This window comes from Labrus bergylta, chromosome 14 (assembly GCF_963930695.1).
Source record: "Labrus bergylta chromosome 14, fLabBer1.1, whole genome shotgun sequence".
Lineage (NCBI taxonomy): Eukaryota > Metazoa > Chordata > Actinopteri > Labriformes > Labridae > Labrus > Labrus bergylta.
In genome coordinates, this window is record NC_089208.1 from 6,271,237 (window position 1) to 6,285,771 (window position 14,535).

The 14,535-nt window shown below is 39.6% G+C and overlaps 1 protein-coding gene across 1 annotated transcript; it reads left to right on the plus strand.

Moving 5' to 3' along the window:
• Window positions 1-129: 129 nt before the first annotated feature.
• On the plus strand, window positions 130-13,934 carry gucy2d (guanylate cyclase 2D, retinal). Its single transcript, XM_020646202.3, has 19 exons — window positions 130-597; window positions 3,036-4,049; window positions 4,167-4,468; window positions 4,781-5,153; window positions 5,261-5,345; window positions 5,446-5,551; window positions 5,670-5,789; window positions 5,899-5,979; window positions 6,631-6,807; window positions 6,891-7,047; window positions 7,144-7,293; window positions 7,572-7,720; window positions 7,819-7,982; window positions 8,767-8,959; window positions 9,345-9,519; window positions 10,065-10,163; window positions 11,143-11,237; window positions 11,323-11,405; window positions 11,593-13,934. Exons 2-19 carry the CDS (start codon window positions 3,200-3,202, stop codon window positions 11,675-11,677), a joined length of 3,444 nt encoding a protein of 1,147 aa, XP_020501858.2. The 5' UTR covers window positions 130-597; window positions 3,036-3,199; the 3' UTR covers window positions 11,678-13,934.
• The last annotated feature ends 601 nt before the right edge of the window (window positions 13,935-14,535 follow it).

The window sequence follows — 14,535 nt, forward strand, 5'->3', positions numbered from 1 at the left end:
CTTTGAATGTCCAGCTACATCAGCACCTAGGTGTACAAGATAGGCCTCTACTTTCACCTTCTTTTCCATCTCCTCTGGCCCTCCCCCCACACACTCTTCCCACACTAGTATGGATTAAAAGCTAAAGAGGGCTGAGGAGTCAAAGCTTGCCGGTCCTTCCCACTCTTCCCGTTCTTTTACCCGTTACCTTTCCCCAGCTCTCTGCCAATCTATGTTTTATTTTTACCAATCCAGACCCTCAATTACCATCCCCGCTCTACTCACACATCGTCCCTTGCTCTGTGGTTTGGGGTGGGTCCCAGTCCAAAACAAGGACAGCAAGAACTTAAGCGAGACTAACCTGCTGGAGACGTTTTTCCTTTTTGATATATTCTTCAAGGAACTTCGATACGAGAGGAAATAATGTGATTCTTTTTCCTTTTTTTATTCCTTTTCATGCCACATTTGGATTACATATGATATATTTGTCAAACAAAAGGACAAAGGTAACTGTTCCTGCTGTAAACTTCTGTTTGCTTAATCCACCTGGAACTTGGATGGTGCTATTCAACAACAGGCTCCGATGCTGACATGGCTCCTATAGAAAAAATGCTCCAGGTCAGAGTTGTCTCTTATATAATCTGTTTCCTTCAATTGTCTTCCACTGATTTACCATAATATAGATAAATTATTAGTAAGAAGAACATTTTATCAATTGTATCATGTCATTTAAGCATTGTTTTATCTGTTTGCAGCAGAGCTACTCCAGTCAGGGGGACACTGTTCTAACACCAATGATTGTTTAATGCTTACAAAAGTTACTTAAAACCCTTAAAAAATGCTGTTCATGTTAAATGTAATTAGCTTTAAGTGAATAGTATGATTTAACCCACTGATTTAACCCACTTCTTATTTTCAGTCGCACTTCTAAACGAGGCTTGAATATTAGTTAGCGCTCCTCTTAATCTATTAGCAACTGGTAAACCAATGTACTGTATGTATTAGTCACTCTGGAGGGCTCGCTGGTCACCTTGGTCGCTGGCTGCATTTCCACTTTAAGACAGGAAGAGACATCACTCTCTGGGATTTTATGCTTTTTAAATGTCCGTTTTTAACCCCTGATTGTAACGGCTAGTTCACGTTCAGAATTTCATTCAGGGTAGGCCTCATCTTAGACGTGCCAATCAAAACTTGAGCACAAAAAGTGAGGCACATATACTGTATACTGGCTGTTTCCAAGCATGCATGCGTTCATGTATTTTTCAAAGTAAGGAAGGGAAAATACAAATTGAGGTTGAATTATTCGTCACAGTGTAAATATTACATAGTGTATAAACTAAAAAGCACTAAAAATTGTAGTTGACTAAGCAATGTCCAAATTAAAGTGTATTTGCAACAACCCTTTAAATAAAAAGGAAAATAAGATAATGAAAGTGATCTGTATCATGATCATTAGACTTTCCTTTGTATCCAGGTAAAAAAAAATTCCACTCCACCAGCCAAAACAAATATTTTCTTATTCTAAAGTAAAACTACCAGCCCTGGTGAACTCTCATGTCAGTCGAGCTGTATTAAAAAACATAGAAACTGCTCGGCTTAATGATTTGGATTCACCAATACTTTTTGTTGGATTTTGTTCCCTTTCAAAATAAATGACTCTACACAGATCGAGCGGTCATCAAATACTCCTCACCACTGACATGTTGTTGAGGCCCTTTGCACAAATTTCCTTGGCAGCCATTTTTAAAGAGCGTGTGGGTCTTTAAACACAATATTAGCAAGTCTATAAGTCACAAACAAGATTTAACGGTAGGGCTTTCCTCTAAATTCTAAGCTTCACTGTGGATCACGATCATTTTATGTGTAACAGTCTCCCAGCCATAATGTCTCTCTAAATAAATGTTTAAGTTTAAAGATAAATAGGGCCTGATAGTCCTGAAACTCCAGCATGAGCTCCATCACACATGATGTTGTTTGGACCTATAGTGGTCACTTAATCTTGAGAAAGCCCAGCAGCAACTAGTACAAATTTAGATGCTAGTTTCAGGAATCTTAGGGTTAACTGGTGTTAAAGAAGAGAAATCTTCCAGAAATGGATGGCTGAGAAGATGTGAAGAGCTTGACTTAAGAAGTCAAAACAGATACCAAGACCAAATTAAAACATCAAGTCCAGATTTAGCCCCACGTTACCTGGCACTTGATTTGTTAAACTCCCTGGCCTCGGCAGAGCTAATCAGCTTGCCACACACATGGCACTAATTCTTCGAGGAATTGCATTGGAACTCTGATCACCATGTCTTATGTGAGACAGATGGATGCTGATAAGATTCAACATCACATTCTGTGAAGTGAAACAGCTCAGGATGGTGCAAGGTCAGGTCAGAGATCATGACTGTGTCCTGAGGACTGTTCAAGACCTGAGGTAGCCTTGCGTGGGAACAAAAAAACCTTAGATAATAATGCTTTATTTGCTAACTTTGTTAATAATAATAATGATAATAATAATAATAATAATAATAGTTGAATTCTTATTTTATTCAAATGTTTTAAATATTATTTACCTATAAGTTTAGGAAATTCAGATCAGAAACACGATGTATATTAAGAGTTTGTTATATAAGCTACCTTTATTAATTCAGTGCAAAACAATGCTTAAAGTTTACCAAGAAAACCTGGAGTACCTTTTTAGTGCAGGTGTGTAGCCCACTGTAAGGACCTCAAGAAGTGATCTTTACCTTTTCGGTTTTGGTTGTTTGTTTGTTCTCATCCCCACCAACAACTCGTATATAGTCTGTTCTTTTCTGTAATGTTTGAATATTCAATATTGACCAGAAACTCCCTCTGCTCAGAGAGATTTCAACAACTTGGTTCTGAACTTCTTATGGATTTAAGCTTCTCTCAACCAGTGACAGAATTGTACCTGACAGAATTATTATTCTTTTTGAATGCTTGTTTGTATCTTAGAATTTGAGAAAAGCAACTGACAGAAGTGTATTTCTTAATAAAAAAAAAAATCTAACTCCTTTCTCCTTTTTCCTCTCATTTTCTGGAGGCAGTGATGGCTTGGGGTCTTCTCATCACCTGTCCAGCTTTGGACTAGAGGAGTGCAGATTAGTGCCTAGAGTGCCACCCACAAAGGCACAGTCCCTGTCACACTAATCACCATAAAGTCTCCACTCCTCTTCTGTGGCGAGGCATCAGAATACTTGTGTGTGAGAAAATGGCCAATCATCGAGACCCTCGCTTTCTGCACAACCTTTCCTACCACCCACGATGGCAGCATAACTCATTAAAAGTGAAAAGAAAAAGGCATATGCGGACAGTGGCTTCAAACATTTGCAATGAACATAGTCAGTTTAAATCATTAGAATCTTTGTCATCAAAACCACAGTTGCCATGTTCCCCTGCGCAACGCTACAGGAGCTACCGGCCAATCTGGTTTCTTCTTCCCTTACTCATGGTCTCGTTTCTTCCCTGTCAAGCCTGGGCAGCCACTTTCAAGATAGCCCTGGTTGGACCCTGGACGTGTGACCTCTTGTACTCCAAAGCCCTTCCTGATCTTGCAGCGCGACTAGCCACTGCCCGCATAAACAAGGACCCCTACCTCAACAAAGGCTACTGGTATGACTACACACTGATCAGCGAAGACTGCAAGTCATCCCGAGCACTCGCTCGATTTGCCGAACTGGAAGGTTATGGTGCTGCCATCCTTGGTCCGGCCAACCCAGGCTACTGCTCCTCAGCTGCTTTGTATGCAAAAGAGTGGGATGTTGGGATTCTTTCCTGGGGTTGCCTCAAGCCCAACATGGAAAAAGGAGGCATGTATCCCACCTACCTGCGGCCGCTACCTTTGTCCTCGCATGTACTTTTCTCAGTCTTGCGCTACTTTCGTTGGGCTCATGTGGCCATCATCTCAGAGGAGACAGACTTGTGGGAATCCACAGGACAGGAGCTGGCCTCATCACTGAGGGCCCTTGGCCTGCCTGTGAGCCCTGTGGTCACCATGGAGGATGACAAAGATGGGCCTAGGAGAGCCCTGTCAAAAATTAGAGATGCAGACCGGGTCAGAGGTAAATCAAAGATGTAAAAACCTTTGAAAACATTTATGACATATAGCAATCTCTAAACTGTTTTATTAAATACAAATCATGTAAGTAACTTTGTTTTTAACCTTCCTATCTCCACAGTGATCATCATGTGCATGCCCTCTGTCCTGATTGGTGGACAAGCCCAGTACCAACTATTGACAACGGCCTTGGATATGCGTATGATCGACCGTGGCTACGTGTTCATCCCTTATGACACCCTACTCTATGCATTACCCTACAAGGACTCACCCTACTATATGCTTGGCAATGACACCAAGCTAAGGAAAGCCTATGACGGAGTCCTTACCATCACTATGGACTCTGGAGAGCGCAATTTCTACGAGGCCTTCAGAGATGCCCAAGACAGCTATGAAATCCGTAGCAGCACCACACCAGAGCAGGTACAATTCTCTACAAGCAATATAAGAAATGTAGAAGAAAGATTAAAATAATTCAGGGGTGTTGGCTGGCCTGCGTGTCGTGTGCCTCCTGTGTGCGGAGAATTTGGTCCTTGATTCAGAAGCTGTGGGTTCTGGTCCAGCCTCTGACGTTTGCTGCCTTCTTCCTCCTGGCATTTCCTTTCTATCTTCAGCTGTCCATTCCAATAGGGGCAACAATGGCCCAAATAATATCTTCTAAAAATTACCAAAAAAAGAAAGATAAAAAAACTAAGCTTATTTAAACTCACTGTCTTTTTTTCTTCTATCTGTCAGGTTTCACCATTTTTTGGCTCAATCTACAACATGATGTACTACACAGCTATGGCTACTGAGCAAGCCCGCGAAAGTGGAGGTCGCTGGGTAACTGGTCACATCCTGGGTGAAAGCAGGGGCAACATAGAATTTCAAGGCTTCAATCAGCCATTGAGGGCTGGCAAAGACGGTGAAGGCATGCAGGCTAACTATGTCGTCCTGGACTACAGTGGCATTGGCTCCTTTCTCTATTCCACTCACTCTCTACAGGCCATGCACACAGACGGCGGGGTGGGCAGTTTGAAATACCTCAGCCGTTCGATTCATTTTGCAGGTAGCACGCCCTACACAGACTCAGGCTGCTGGTTTAGCCCATACTTTGCCTGCAGTGGAGGTAAGTGCAAAATGATTGTCCTCACAGAAATTATGAGTTGATACAGTGCACATTCAGAGCATTTAAACTGTCTTTGTGTTTTTTCTTCTCTTCTGTCTCTCCCTAAGGCATGGATACAGTCACTCTCCTCTTTCTTTTCCTCATATTCATTGCATTGTCCGGATGTGGAATGAACATCTTTATGCGTTACAAGTGTGTACAGTTGAGAATCAAGTTGAAATGTAATCCAGAGCAGTTTACGTGATTTTTCAAGAAAATTGAATTGTGATGGTTTGTCTTTGTGTCTGTCCAGGAAAATGGGCAGGGTTGGGTTTAGCTTTGGGGGTAGCAGTGGATCATCAAAGGTAGTCCTGACCCTTGACGACCTAGTCTTCATCAACACTCAAGTCAGCAAACGGGTTAGTACAGGGCTAAATCTAACAATACCAACTGTATATTTTCTTTTGCCTCTATTTGTTCTGTGAATGATTGTATGCTGTCTTTACCTTGTCCTCTTTTTACTGTGTGTGTGAGCAGAAGCTCAATGACGATAGCATCATGAAAAGCCAGCTTGATATGAAGACACCACACCACTCAGTATCCGGTCGCAGCTATATGGCCTCAACACCTGACAGCTCAAATGTTGCTGTGTTCGAGGTGAGGCTAGTTTGCCCTGACACCTTCAGTAATCTTCTGTTTTCCATTTTGTTGCTCATGCCTCGAGTATTGGCTTCACAATTACAGCTTTGTTCTGTGTATATCCTAGGGGGACTGGGTTTGGTTGAAGAAATGCCCCAATGGATCTGTATCAAGTGTCAACAATAGCACGGAGTATGTCTTTGTTAGGGTAAGTCAATGTCTGAGGATGTCACTCATTATGTAAAAAATGTCTCTTAATATCCTGCAATCTGAATTCATAGCTAAAGAACTGACAAGTGCCACAGCCAATGCAAAATCTGATTGGTGTTGCAAATTAGCATTTTGCTATAAACACTAAGAGCAATTGCACCTGGGACTTGTTTAAATGTTACAGAACCAATGTTACTGTATATCCATGTTAACACATACTGTAAATAAATAAAATACCAATCTGATTGGTCCTATGTTTGGTTGAGAAGTTGCAGTTGGTGGATTCTGGGAATCTTGCATGCAAGATTTCCTTAGTTAAAGAACTATTTGTTCTCATTTATCTGCTGGGACAGGAGCCGCATCTGGTTGAAGGATTTGGGGGTGCTGCAGGTTTTGATTGAGAATGTTTTACAAAGAGCAATTTCTTTAATGAAAGATATAACTAAGTTGGAGCCTTGAGACTTTACATATACTCTGCTGATGCTTCAATGTGTTGAGACAGATCTGGTAATCATCGCCTTCAGCTGAATAATTAAGCGTAAAATAATAAGATGAGTTTTCCTCATCATCGTCTTGCAAAACAAAGAAACATCCATGAATCAAACCTTGCAGTTCACAGCCTTGATGTTTCCTTTTCGCTTCCTATCAGCTAAGAGACATGAGGCATGAAAACCTGAATCTGTTCCTGGGCCTGTTCTTTGACTCTGGGATCTTTGGCATTGTGACTGAGCATTGCACCAGGGGCAGCTTGGAAGATCTGCTCAGCAACGATGAAGTGCGTCTTGACTGGATGTTCAAGTCGTCCCTGCTAATGGATCTGATACGAGTAAGAGTCAAGAAAATAGTTTAATTTCCCATCTTTTTATGATTTTTCATCACTTAAACCTTTAAAAAAAAATTGTCCTACAGGGAATGAAGTACCTGCACCATCGTGACGTCATCCATGGACGCCTCAAATCCCGTAACTGTGTCGTAGATGGTCGCTTTGTATTAAAGGTGACAGATTACGGGTTCAATGAAATATTAATCGCCCAAAGCATTGACAATGACGACGAAAAGCCAGAGGGTGAGTTAATAAGCATCTACAAATTGATTCTTTGAGTTTTCTTGTACATGTCGCTTGTTTGTTTATCGTTGCATATCTTTTTTTTTTCCAATGAAGAGCTACTATGGACGGCTCCAGAGCTGCTGCGAAGTTCTAGCCAAAGGAGGCGGGGCACTTTCTCGGGAGATGTCTACAGCTTCGCCATTGTCTCACAAGAAGTCATCTCTCGCTCTGCACCTTTCTGCATGCTGGACATGCCACCAAAGGGTAATTGACATAGCATTAGTCACCTCGGAAGAAAGTAACATGACAGGAAAAACTAGGAATTGAAGCAATGTGCAAAACACTTTTCATTCGTTAAATCTGCTTTCTATTTGAATAGATTATCTGATTTTTTTTGAGTATAAGGGCAATGACTTGCACAACCATTTTTGTCACTCACTTTATACAAAAACTGTTAAAGCAGAGCTTAAAGTAAATTGTAAATAATTGTGTGTGTTCCTAACTTCTGCGTGTTCATGTCTTGAATGTATGTGTGATTACAGAGATCATCAACAAGGTCAAAGACCCTCCTCCTTTGTGTCGGCCAACTCTGTCAGTGGATGAGGCTCCGCTGGATGTAATACAAGTTTTGAAACAGGCCTGGAGTGAAGAGCCAGACAAGAGGCCTACCTTCGAGGAAATCTTCAAACAGGTAGAAACAAACGCTCTAGATCAGATCCAACTTTTTACATTGCTATACAAGAGACAAGCTGGTGATGACATCCCTATTCTCTCCTTTCCGTGTGACAGTTTAAGAGCATCACAAAGGGAAAGAAGACCAACATCATTGACTCTATGCTGCGCATGTTAGAACAGTACTCCTCCAACCTGGAAGATCTGATTAGAGAGAGGACAGAGGAGCTGGAGGTGGAGAGACAGAAGACTGACAAACTGGTGGCACAGATGTTACCAAAGTGAGTGTCCAGCAACCTTAAATGACACAGTAAAGACTTATTAAAATGGTTGTGTCAAAGCTGTAAGTCACAGCCTCTGCAGGCCAGCCCAGAGTTAGCACTACTCAGTTACTACGATAGAAAATGACACTTAAATGGGGCTATTTTACATCCTAAAGTACGTCAAAGGCCAGAGACACCACCCCAGAAGCTGGTTCTTAGTTAAGCTTGGACACCATAGCAATTGCAGTAGTATTGCAGCATTAATCAACTGTGGGAATGATTAGTACCACAAGCAATTATATGGCTGTGATCAAGCTTGTATAAAGAAATCATCACTCTTGAAAACATTATTACCATTTCCATATTTTCCATTTTTGTTTGCTTGGTTGTTCTAATTATTTTATGCTTTTCATAAATAACACAACATTACTAGGTTTCCTTTGATTTGTCTGTCAAAACAGTTAAGTAAACTCTGTTTGAATGTGCTCTTAAGAACAGTAGGTTTAGGCCTATTATTGTATCAAACGCAACACTCAGAATGAACCAGCAGATATATTTATTACAATGTCCTTCTAGATGATTTTTTAAAAGAAAGTCTGTTTCTCTTTAATGGTGTTAAAGCATTGGGAATCAATGAGGCTACATATGTTTTCAAAATATAACTCACTATGCTGCATCTCATCATCACACAACGTCCTGTATCTCATTCATGTTTTCAGAGTCATCTGACATTCGTCAAATATCTGTAAAAGTCTGTGTGCTGAGAAAGAGTTGTCTTCCACTCATCATCTCTGTCCTACAGGTCTGTGGCTCAATCGCTGAAGACAGGTAAGCCAGTCAAGCCAGAGCACTTCGGCGAGGTAACGCTATACTTCAGTGACATCGTGGGCTTCACCACCATCTCGGCTCTCAGTGAACCCATCGAGGTGGTCGACTTACTCAACGACCTCTACACACTTTTTGATGCCATCATTGGACTGCATGATGTCTACAAGGTGAGTGTTGGGGAACCTCTCATTCTGGTGTCCATTTTTAACAAAATTCTTAAAAATTTGTCTTTTTTACTACAAACATATAGGTTATTTTATGTAAAATAATTAGATTGTATGCGTGATACAATGTGATATTATAGAATACATTATGACATGACATGGGATACGATAAGATATGATACGGCAAGGTAGAGACAGCATGGTACGGTACGACCCGTATCAATACATCATTCTAGCTATAACATAAACATACTACTTAAAAGTTCCTTTATTTATTGATAGCCTGTACTTTGAAACTTTGCATTGGTTTTTCAGATCACATCAAGTACGTATATCACTTTGTATGTTCGCGTTTTTGTTATAACCTTGTTATTTCTATGGCCTTTAGGTGGAAACTATTGGAGATGCCTACATGGTGGCCTCAGGAGTCCCCAATAGAAACGGCAACCGTCATGCTGCTGAGATGGCTAACATGTCTCTGGACATCCTCCACTGCATCGGGACCTTCAAGATGAGGCACATGCCTGAACTGAAAGTCAGGATCCGCATCGGCCTGCACTCCGGTGAGTGTTCATCAGTCCAATGATGGGATAAACGCTGCTCTAACTAGTGCACACAGTAACATGGTTACATGTGTAATAAGTCATGTGGTATGAAATCAATCTGAACTCTATTTCAGAGTAAGTAAAAGCAAGTGTGTTGCAGTGGAATAAGAATACGGAAAGACAAGCCGCTAAGGCAGGGAGATATTTTTAACGCCTTTATCCCCGTCTGGAACTTATTCCTGGAACAGTGAAACGCTATCCACTTAGAGTTCTGTCATCCAATTAACACACTGCATACCTTGGATTTCTAACTATTCTATGATTTTCTGTTTGCACATGGACCAGGTAGTTCAATACGTGCTTGAATAATAACCAATACTTTTATTGAACCATAAAAAAGTAACAGGATGTAAGCCTTTAAAAAAAGTGTAGAACAAAATAAATATATTAAAAATTGAGTCTTCAGAGTGTTAAGATTTTACTTGCCAAGAGGAATTGTAATAACCAAAACTCAATTAACCTTTGTGTGTATCTATGTGTGTTCTTGCACACTATGTTTTCAGGTCCCGTGGTGGCAGGAGTGGTGGGTCTTACGATGCCAAGGTATTGTCTGTTTGGAGACACTGTCAACACAGCATCTCGAATGGAGTCCACAGGGTTGCGTGAGTGTCTCATATATCATTTTTAGAGACTATATTCTTCCTTTTTATCACTTTTTGACAGTCATTGGGAGGTCAGGTTTATTTAGTGTGCATGCTGCCTGAGGCTAAACAGGGCTTTAAGTGTACAGTCCTCACTAATCCTTTAAGGCTATCAGCAGAGTTAGAGGCCAATTTGAAGTTTCAGTCAAATGTCGTCAATGACCAAGTTTGCCTCAGGATCCTTCTGCGTGCTGTTAATATCAAGAATTAAGTCAGAAAACAAAAAGAAACACACTTTTCTCATGATCTGAGTAGAATACTAACACTTCATGGAGCAACCAGAAGAGCATATTGAACTTGTTAAAAAAAAACAAGACATACAAGTACTGTACAGTCAAACACAACATTACAAATAGATAAAAAAGTGACACCTTGATAAGCTATCTGAAGCTTGACACTAGCCAACACTAGATTTGATAAGTCCATGATAATAATATCAAATAAACGTTTTCTAGATTTGTAAAAAGAATGCTTGTTTAAACAGTGATCGCCCACAACATAAAGCCCACAAAGCTCGTTTTTATTACCAGCCAACTCAAAGTGAATAGGTATTATTCTTCAGTTTTTGCACGAGTCTAAATATTGGATAAAATAAATAGAAAAATAAAGCCGTTTAAATGGGTTACAGAGTCGAGTACTTAGTTCAGAAGTCAAAGTATTCACATTTATACATCAATAGTATAATCAGTTTGATTCCCTGTATGTTTTATTCTATCTTACATTGTATTATTTCTGTAAGGTTGAACTAAGTGCTGAGAAGTCTACTGCCACCTAGTGGCATGATACAGGAGTAACAGCTTGGTGCTCTGGATGTCATCAAAATACAAATGTGAAACCTTTAAAGGGTTCAAAGACCAAAGCAGACTTTACTTTTCTATTAATACCAAAGCAAAGTGAATATGTGCTAATGCTGATGGTTTTTCTGTATTTTCTATCATAGCTTACAGAATCCATGTCAATCAAAGCACAGTTGATATCCTGAATGAACTGAAGTTGGGATACAAAATTCAATGCAGAGGCATGACGGAGTTAAAGGTAAAATAAAGTAACCCTGAAAAGCACTTTCAGAGTCAACCCATATTATTTGGCCCCATACTGAATAATGATTCTTTGTTTGTAGGGAAAAGGTGTTGAGAACACATTTTGGCTGGTAGGGAGGGAAGATTTCACCAAGCCTCTTCCTATTCCTCCAGACACTCAAGGGTAAGAGTCTGTTGTGGTTTCTCTCTCCATATGCATCATAGTGATTTTTCCACTAAATGTATACCGTTTGATTTTAGCTCACACAACAGTCTAATGTAATCAAATGATCGATTTGTGTTGATGTCATGTTGTCTTGTGAACTGTGTCTCTTTCCAGTAACTAAAACATAGGTTGTTTCCTTACACAGGGGAAGCAATCATGGCATCAGTTTAGAGGAGGTACCTCCTGATAGAAGACAAAAATTCCTGGACCGACAGAAGAAGATGGGCTAGCAAGTCCCCCCCCCAATCCCAAAATAAAAAGTGAGATTTTTCAGAAAGGACCCACAGAGAGAAACATAAAGGAGGGGTCCACATCTCACTGCAGAGTACTTTACCTGTGCTCTGCATACAACAAAAGCAAGCAGCAGCAATATCACATCTGTTGGATATGTTGAAATCGTTTCTGTACTAACGTAATTTTTTCTTGGGGATTATCATTCTCTTAATTCGTATCTTTGGTAGATCAATGCCATTCTAAACCCCCCGAGGCTCTGAGATACAGAAATGAGCCAAACAGAGGTAACTGTCCGTGTTGAATATGTTCAACATTTGTCTTTTACAGAAAACCTTTTTTAAATTAGAGGACAGCAATGGCCATACCGTTAATGGTTTGTGATGAATGTGTCTAAAAATAAGTGACACAGTGTCATCTAATACTTCATGTACTGTATGTAATTTTACTGATATTTTTGCTCTGTATAGATATTGGATAGATTTTTATCATGATTATCCCAAAGGTATATACTACAACAGTGGTTATATTCATCTCAGGTATAATGGACAGGAACAATAGATGTTTCAACATCAACCCACGGTTTAGATCTGTGGTCGAAAATCGGCCGTGTATTGCGTTGTATGAGCATGTGTGAGCATTTTTATTAAAACATTTCATTTAAGAAGAGACATGATCTAAATGTTGAACAAAGCACCTGGTTTGTTCATCTCATAGTCTATATATATATATATTTTTATATATATATATATATATATATATATATAAAAGGTACTTATTTTTTCTGGGTCGGTTTAAATTCTAATCCACTCTTAAGGATTTATTCATCCTAATTTATCAGCCTCATTAACTGTATCTAAAGATGAACACATGCTCTAAAACTTAGTTTAGAATAATTTTCTGATTGTCATTACCAGAAAATTCAACATTTAATTACATGTATGTTTTAAAAAGAAATGCCATAATGGGACTGATATGTTATTGTCCTGTAAAAGACTGACTTATGTACATCCACAGTTTGTTTTTTACCTTCATTATGTTATGGTAATACCCAGGTTATGTATTGTTTTTAATGTTGTATGTAATGCTTCTAACATCATGCTGACATTTTCTACCAAATTGTAGAAGACGTTTACTGCATGCAAACAAGACCCAAACTTTTTTACTCACTAACTGCAGAGCATGTTCACAACAGCTTCACCCACAGTGCATGAAACATGTTACTGAAACATGCTGCATGGATTCTACTGCATTGAAATGGTGGACAGGAAATTACACAGGGTTGTAATATAACATCAACAGGAGGACCTGTGACTTCAATGATCATCTCCAATGGTGTGCTGCAGCAGATTGAGCATTTACATGTGTTTTGCCATCTTCTAGAGAACATGTCTGGTTGTGTCTTGAGCTTTTTCAGCTATTGTCTTCTTTTTGGGTTCTCCAAGACCCCAAACAAGAGACTTTATCTAAGGTCTTCTGGGAAAAGTATTTACTAAGTTCCTCTTGTGCCCAACCCCAAAGAAACTGTGTTGAATGCAAGAGAACATTTAGGGTAAGCAGGCATAAAGGAAGGTAGGACACAGTCTTATGAGTCATCTGTCTTTTGTATATATTGTAAATTTGTACATATAGCTTGTCTTTGTGTCATGCGGGGTTGGGGGCTTTTTAGTAAAGTTTTCTCTGCTTGGATTCCCTTAACCCCTGACAAAAGGAGATATCAACAAAACAATGGTTTAATCACACTGAATTCAACAAACCAGCAAAAGCATTGTTCAGTCACTCTCTGTTGGCTTGCTCATTGACTGCCGCAGCACTGATACTGAAGCAACAATGTGAGGGCAATGTCAAGATGGGATATTCCTCCAACAACAGATTTTTCATTGGGAGTTCATTGCTGACCACTTCTAACATACACTGACTTTCAAAGTTAGCTCAGAAAAAAAGGACATTTACGTGACTGTCAGGCTGCTAGAGGTGAGGTGTTTAGCACCAGCATTGGTTCTTCAAGCACTGATTAAATCCTGGATGAAGAGGAAAAGAAGGAATCCGGATGAAAATGGAGAAGCTGTCTGAATTTATTTTGATGGGTATCTTCAGAACAAAATATGTTATTTTAATACATAGGTTGGCTCTACTTGTCTAGATTTTTAATCAATTTGCCAAATAGGTAGATCTCATCAAAACTGCATGGACTGTTTTGTTCATTTTGAAAGTGATCTCAATGTGTTTCTGTAAATAAAATATGGTTTTAGTGAAGATAGTGTCTGAGTGTGTTTGTCTTCTTGCCTACCAATGAGTGTTTGTATGGAAGCTATATTCCCAAATGAAATTCTGACAGCATACTTAATTTGGATTCCAAACAAGTGGACGAATAAATCACAAGTTCAGTAAAGGCCAGTTACTCGTGAAAATTCTGGGCAAGCCATACATAGCTAGAAAGTTCTACAGTAGTGGTCTATGTCCTCTAAATTGGATTCATTCCAACAATTATAACAAGCTATATGTTTTAAGCAGGTTTTAACACAGGCCTACAAACAGGAAAAAAGGATGACATACTTAAACCATCAGCAACATTAAATCTCCTCTCAATTATGAAGAAGGAACAGTAAGGCAATTGAAGCCTGCTAAAGTGACACGTCAACGTAAATCCCTAAGCAAGTTACAGTGATGCTAACAAGCTTTGTGCTGGCTTTTTCTTAGCGTGACTGGGGTGACTCCGCTTTTTCTTTAGTGGAAGAATCCCATGAAAATGTAAGGCCTGCTTTGCCCAAAGCAAGTCTTGTGCAATAGGCTTCGTATGCTGTACTTAATAAGTCATTTTGCCACAATTTCTTAAACTGCAGAAAAATCTGGGTTT

Coding starts and splice junctions, on each gene's coding strand:
- gucy2d (XM_020646202.3), top strand. CDS start 3,200: ATGGCCAATCATCGAGACCCTCGCTTTCTGCACAACCTTTCCTACCAC. Junction 5,980..6,630: donor CGGAGTATGTCTTTGTTAGG/GTAAGTCAATGT, acceptor GCTTCCTATCAG/CTAAGAGACATGAGGCATGA. Junction 11,406..11,592: donor ATTCCTCCAGACACTCAAGG/GTAAGAGTCTGT, acceptor TTCCTTACACAG/GGGAAGCAATCATGGCATCA.